This window comes from Salvia miltiorrhiza, chromosome 1 (assembly GCF_028751815.1).
Source record: "Salvia miltiorrhiza cultivar Shanhuang (shh) chromosome 1, IMPLAD_Smil_shh, whole genome shotgun sequence".
NCBI classification, from domain to species: Eukaryota; Viridiplantae; Streptophyta; class Magnoliopsida; order Lamiales; family Lamiaceae; genus Salvia; species Salvia miltiorrhiza.
In genome coordinates this window covers 64,396,226-64,402,225 of record NC_080387.1, presented here as the reverse complement: position 1 = coordinate 64,402,225, position 6,000 = coordinate 64,396,226, and the positions used below count along the sequence as shown (strand labels likewise).

The 6,000-nt window shown below is 35.6% G+C and overlaps 1 protein-coding gene across 1 annotated transcript; it reads left to right on the top strand.

Moving 5' to 3' along the window:
- The first annotated feature begins 2,393 nt into the window (after positions 1–2,393).
- Positions 2,394–4,778, top strand: LOC131004956 (protein DETOXIFICATION 16-like). The gene is made up of 7 exons (XM_057931732.1): positions 2,394–2,791; positions 2,855–3,399; positions 3,470–3,613; positions 3,679–3,917; positions 4,128–4,246; positions 4,317–4,403; positions 4,503–4,778. The coding sequence occupies exons 1-7, from the start codon at positions 2,522–2,524 to the stop codon at positions 4,554–4,556; spliced, it is 1,458 nt and encodes a 485-aa protein (XP_057787715.1). The 5' UTR covers positions 2,394–2,521; the 3' UTR covers positions 4,557–4,778.
- Positions 4,779–6,000: the final 1,222 nt, after the last annotated feature.

The following is a 6,000-nucleotide window of genomic DNA, read 5'->3' as shown; positions in this document are numbered from 1 at the left end:
TGACAATCAATGCGACATCGTTTTTAGAGTGTATTTTTTTTTAAAAAAAAGTCAAAATCAAAGGCACAGGCGACATATGGAATTTTAATTTAATTTTAATTTTTGGAAAATATTAATTAAATCAAAGCGATGACATATGGAGTGTATGATTATTACATCATCAACTTCAGTTTGATATTTCTCCCAAAATTTTCTAATAATAAAAATCAGACAAATAAAAAATTGGTGTATTCGATTTTACAAAAAATATATAGTTCAAGAGAAAATTCGAAAATATTGGATTTTTCATGTATTTACACACAAATAACCCAATATAATATCTACCGTTTGTTTTTATACTGATTTATTGTTTGATTTATTGTTTGGAGTTCGATGGCTTCTAATCCCTTTAATTTCAAGATTTCTATAGTTTCTATGGATTATGGCAAAAAAAATACACAATTTTTTTACGAAAATTAAAAATTTTCACATAAATTTTCAATTAAAATAAAAAATACATGAATTTATATTTTAGTTGCAATTTTCACATGAGTCGGATTAGTCGAAATTAAATCAAATATTTTAGTTTTTGACTTCTTAGACCTCTGAACTTCTAAATACTTCTCATCATCGGAAGCTAGACCAACATCATGTGAACTTTCGACTGTCAACTAAGCTCTAATTTTGCTAGAAATCAAACTCATCAGGTGAAAATTGTAACTAAAATATAAATTTGTGTATTTTTGGCTTAATTTAAAGTTTAAGTAAAAATTACAATTTTCATTAAACTTCGTGTATTTTTTGGCCATAATCCATATTTTCTATTACGAAATATCGAGAGTTATTACACTGTTATTATAATTGTGATTTCTCAGCTTCCTTGCGATCGAGCAACTGAAATCATCATTACGTATCTTTAAGTAGCTTTCGTTACTGGTTATCGTATTCATAGTGATCATAAACAAAATGTTAAATAATTAACACTTGAAATTGTAAGCCAAAAAGTTATCTCAATTTTAAGAGCATGTTTGACCGGGATCATATAAACCTGAATAATAACTAAATAATTTGGGTATCTATGCGTTTTATACCCCTTATTATTAATTAAAAGGGCCCGCGCGAGATAAAGCGCTCTATTTTATTTCATTATTTTTTTTTTGAAATAAACTAATCTTAATGATACAATAACTATTCATTATACTCCATCCGTTCCGTGAAACTTGAGCAGTATTTTTTTTTTTGATTGTCTACGAAACTTGAGCACTTTCTTTATATAGTAATTAAAAGTTTTTCCCTTTATTCACACTTTTCATTTTTTCACCTATAACACTTAACACACAAAATACTAGTAGCTTTTTAAAATTCGTGCCAAAAAGAAATTGCTCAAATTTTATGGAATAGAGAAAGTATTATTTATCTTAATTATATTAATCAATTCATTTCCAAATATGGACACCAAGCACTGTTTAGCGGGTTGTATAACTATATGAACAATGTTCTCTTTGAAGCGTCCATTTGGTTTACACAAAATGCAACAGCTTTTGGTGGTGGTAGTATATAATTTCTGATTAGGACAATTAAACAAAATTTTAAATATTTTTGTATTCACTATATATGAAAGTACTTGTGCGGCTGTTTTCTTTCCTGGAAATTAATAATAACGCTCAAAGAATCAATAGTTAATTATATAAAATTTGAATATGCACCAACATATGAAAAAGACACCAACAAGTGCAAATTCATATAAGAGTTATTATATTGCTCATCATGTACACATATGGCTTAATCATGTTATTGCGGTCTATTATTTATTGTATTTTATATATCTATATACATACGTTTATTGATGATGTATTAACCTCTTAAAATATTAATTACAAAAACATGAGGAAAAAGAAAATCTGATTGAATTAATTCAGATTCCGAAATGGAGTTCAACATTTTCACAAGCCTAGCTATTAGTGGTGCATGTGATGATTAAAAATGGAAAAATCAGATTAATAAGAAAGTTTTCTATAAGAGACAAAAAAAAAATGTTTCACATACGCTTGCATATGATGCTTCCTAGTTAAACCTGGACCAGGCAAAAATAATTACCGTTCTATTTAATTGGGTTTTGGTGAAGATATGATACAACTAACGGTAAAAAGATAAATAAGGCCATCGGAATGTCGATATCATTTCAGTAAGAAATTAATTAATTACAATCATCTTCAGCCATATGATGTTCACCGAGCTAGCTATATAGTCATCATGTTTGAATAAGAAAATGAGATGTATGACAATGCAACAACGTCGGTAGAGTACTGTAGTTGGCTGCAGGCAACCAATGAAATCAAATCACACAAAATTAAATTAAAATAATCAATTAAGATTTGATTTATATATATTTAAATCTCACCGCAAACTGGAACCTAGTGAGCAACTTTAGTATAAAGAGTGATATGTTGATTTTATTGCTTGCCCACTACACTAAAGAGTGTCAAACCGAGGTAGTGGAGAGGAAGAAACTGAGAGAGAGAGAGAAAAAAAAATAAAAACAATGGCGTCTCTAGTCGAAAAATCCGATCTTGTAACGCCGTTGGTTGTAAAGGAATACAATGCGGAATCGAAAGCAAAATTCACAAATGATGAAATCGTAGCAGAAGCCAAGTTACAATTGTTCCTGGCAGGTCCGATGATGTTCGTGAACGTATTGTTGTCACTGATACAAACGATTTCAGTGATGTTCGTTGGGCACGTGAGCGAGCTGGCCCTCTCCGGCGCATCCATGGCCACCTCCTTCGCGTCCGTGACGGGCTTCAGTCTGCTGGTAAGCCCCATATATATACCCTAAACATGAAATAGCAAGGGATGATTGATGTTTACTTTCAAGGTTGGAATGGCGTGCGCCTTGGACACCTACTGCGGCCAATCATACGGCGCGAAGCAGTACCACATGCTGGGAATCCACATGCAGCGCGCCATGTTCGTGCTGCTGCTGGTGAGCGTGCCGCTGGCATGCATCTGGGCGACGGCCGGCGACATTCTCCGGCTGCTGGGGCAGGATCCGGCGATCGCGGCGGAAGCCGGCGTCTACGCCCGTTACATGATCCCTTCCATCTTCCCCTTCGCGCTGCTGCAGTGCCAGTTCAGATTCCTTCAGACGCAGAACAATGTGGTGCCGATGATGCTGACCTCCGGCATCACCACGCTCTGCCACGTCCCCATATGCTGGCTCTTGATCAACAAAATGGGCCTCGGTAGCAAAGGCGCCGCCCTCGCTAACGGCGTCTCCTATTGGACCAATGACGTCTTCTTGATCCTCTACATCACCATGGCCCCAGCTTGCAGGGACACCTGGAAGGGTTTTTCCAAAGAGGCGCTGCACAATCTCTCCAAGTTCATCTGGCTCGCCATTCCTTCAGCTATTATGGTGTGGTCAGTATTCGCTACCTCAAACATGCAATTCATGCACCACTTCATTAATTATATGTATTTCTGTACATAGCTTGGAGATATGGTCCTATGAGATCATGGTTATTGTTTCTGGTCTTCTGCCGAATCCCACCTTGGAAACATCGGTTCTCTCCATCAGCCTCAACACAAACGGCATGATTTACATGATACCCCTTGGACTTGGCAGTGCAATAAGGTAGTATATTAATTCATTAATCACCTTTTCTCAAATCATGCTTACTAATTAATAGTATTTGCCAGCGTCCGTGTGGCCAACGAGTTAGGCGCAGGGCGGCCTAAAGCAGCTCGCCTAGCGGTGCGCATGGCCACGTTGATGGTGGCGGTGGAGAGCGTGGTGGCGGTGGTGGTCATAATCTTGGGGCGCAATGTTTGGGGCTACTGCTTCAGTAGTGAGCCAGATGTGATCTCTTATGTTTCCGATATGATGATACTCATCGCCATCGCCAACTTGGCAGAGGGAGTTCTCTCTGTTCTCAGTGGTACGCTATGCTTTGAAGAATATATATATATGGACGGACGAAATTACGTTTATATTTTCTTAAACAAATTTGGACGGACAAGATTGGCAAGATTAGATTTAGTTTATATATAAACTGTGGGGAGATACAATTAAAAAATCTAAATATAAAAAATGAGCGTATTATTCAAGATTCCAGCAACTTAATAAATTTGTAATTAACGTGGCGCAGGAATTGCAAGAGGATGTGGTTGGCAGAAGATCGGGGCCGTGGTGAACCTGGCGTCCTTCTATTTGATCGGCATCCCCCTCGGAGTCGTGCTGGCATTTGTGCTGCACCTCGGTGGAAAGGTACGTACATTGCATACGCCTAGTTTTACCTTTAAATTATTTGTAATTAATTTTTGAATTTGATACTCAGGGACTATGGACTGGAATCATAGCTGCAGTTTTCGCACAGACGTTTTTCCTGTCCATCATAGCTCTCCGGACCAATTGGGAGGCAGAGGTAATTAAGGATACAATACATACACTAATTAATTAATGTTTTCGATAATTGGAGTTGGATTCATTAATATATACTACTCCATATGGTTTGTTGTTGCAGGCAAGGAAGGCTTGTGCTAGAGTTTTCGACTCGTCCATTCCAGTTGTGGCGTAGGGAGAAAACACGATGAGATGTCATGAATCTGTGTGTGAAAAGTTAAGGGATGCATGAGTGAATCCAGCTTATAGCTATGTGCTCGTGCTGGACCGAATTAGACATATCTCTATCAAGAGATGATCATCTCTTAGTTCTTGCATTACCATATGCCATTGTGTTTGTGTATACATGGTTTTCAATGATTTTCTTCATTTTATACCACTCCAAAGTTGCACTCAATTATGTTATACTAATCGACTTGGCAATTTATGGCAAACATTCCAAGTTTAAAGACTATATATGCGAGTGGGATTCATGTTATAAAAGGGAAGATTGAAAGAAAAAAATTCTCAAATTATTTATTACTATGACAAACTGTTTGGTGTTATTGGTAGAATAAATAATACGGATTTGGTACATGATCTTCAAAATAGAATATTGCTTTTCAAAAGTAGAATATTAAATCAATTAATATATAAATAGTAACAATATTTGGAGTATAATAAAAATTAAGTGCCTAATGGGAACTTAAGCCTTAAAGCAACACGACCCAGGTTGGTGGCGTGAACAACTTTACTAAGGTAATAGAGCATTGTTTTCCACTATATGTTTCATTGCATACTTTATTTTAATAGTCCAATAAAAAAAACTATGTGCATAATGACAGTTATATATGTTACTGATATGTTGGATGGAAACGTACACTTATAAAATAGAATACGATGATTACAAGGATATATATATATAGGGAGAGGTTCAAGAAAGAATCATAAATAAAAAGGGAACGGAGAACCATTTTCAGTCATTCAATTATCATGATCTACGGTGGATGTATCATCTTGTTGGATGAATGCAGATCCTGGGTTCGAATCCTGAAGGGAGCAAATTTTTTTATTTTTTTTAGTGCATTAATTTTAACAGCGAATGCATTAATTTTTACAGTGAATGCATTAGATTTGATGGTTCTCACGTTCTCACAAATAAAATAGTTCTCTCTAGAACCACACCATATATATATATATATTTGTGAGAACGTGAGAACCATCAAATCTAATGCATTCACTGTAAAAATTAATGCATTCGCTGTTAATATTAATGCACTCAAAAAAATAAAAAAATTTGCTCCCTTCAGGATTCGAACTCAGGATCTGCATTCATCCAACAAGATGATGCATCCACCGTAGATCTTGATGATCGAATGACTGAAAATGGTTCTCCGGTCTTCTTTTATTTATGGTTCTTTCTTGAACCTCTCCCTATATATATATATAGGAATGGGATCATGTAGTATCCAATGCTTATAATAGATCCGTAAATCCAAATCTAGACCACGCATTTATGACATGTGGCGCATCAAGATGCATAAAGGCATTTCAAGGCAAAATCTGGAGAGGGGTAAAACTGAAATGTAATTTTCGAAATTAAAAAAAAAAATTAGATTTTCTCAAAATAGGTATATTTT

Excerpts from the sequence above, each read along its gene's own strand:
- LOC131004956 (XM_057931732.1), top strand. The coding sequence starts at position 2,522 with ATGGCGTCTCTAGTCGAAAAATCCGATCTTGTAACGCCGTTGGTTGTA. Across the intron at positions 2,792-2,854 it reads TGACGGGCTTCAGTCTGCTG|GTTGGAATGGCGTGCGCCTT; the intron begins GTAAGCCCCATA and ends TTTACTTTCAAG. Across the intron at positions 4,404-4,502 it reads GGACCAATTGGGAGGCAGAG|GCAAGGAAGGCTTGTGCTAG; the intron begins GTAATTAAGGAT and ends TTGTTGTTGCAG.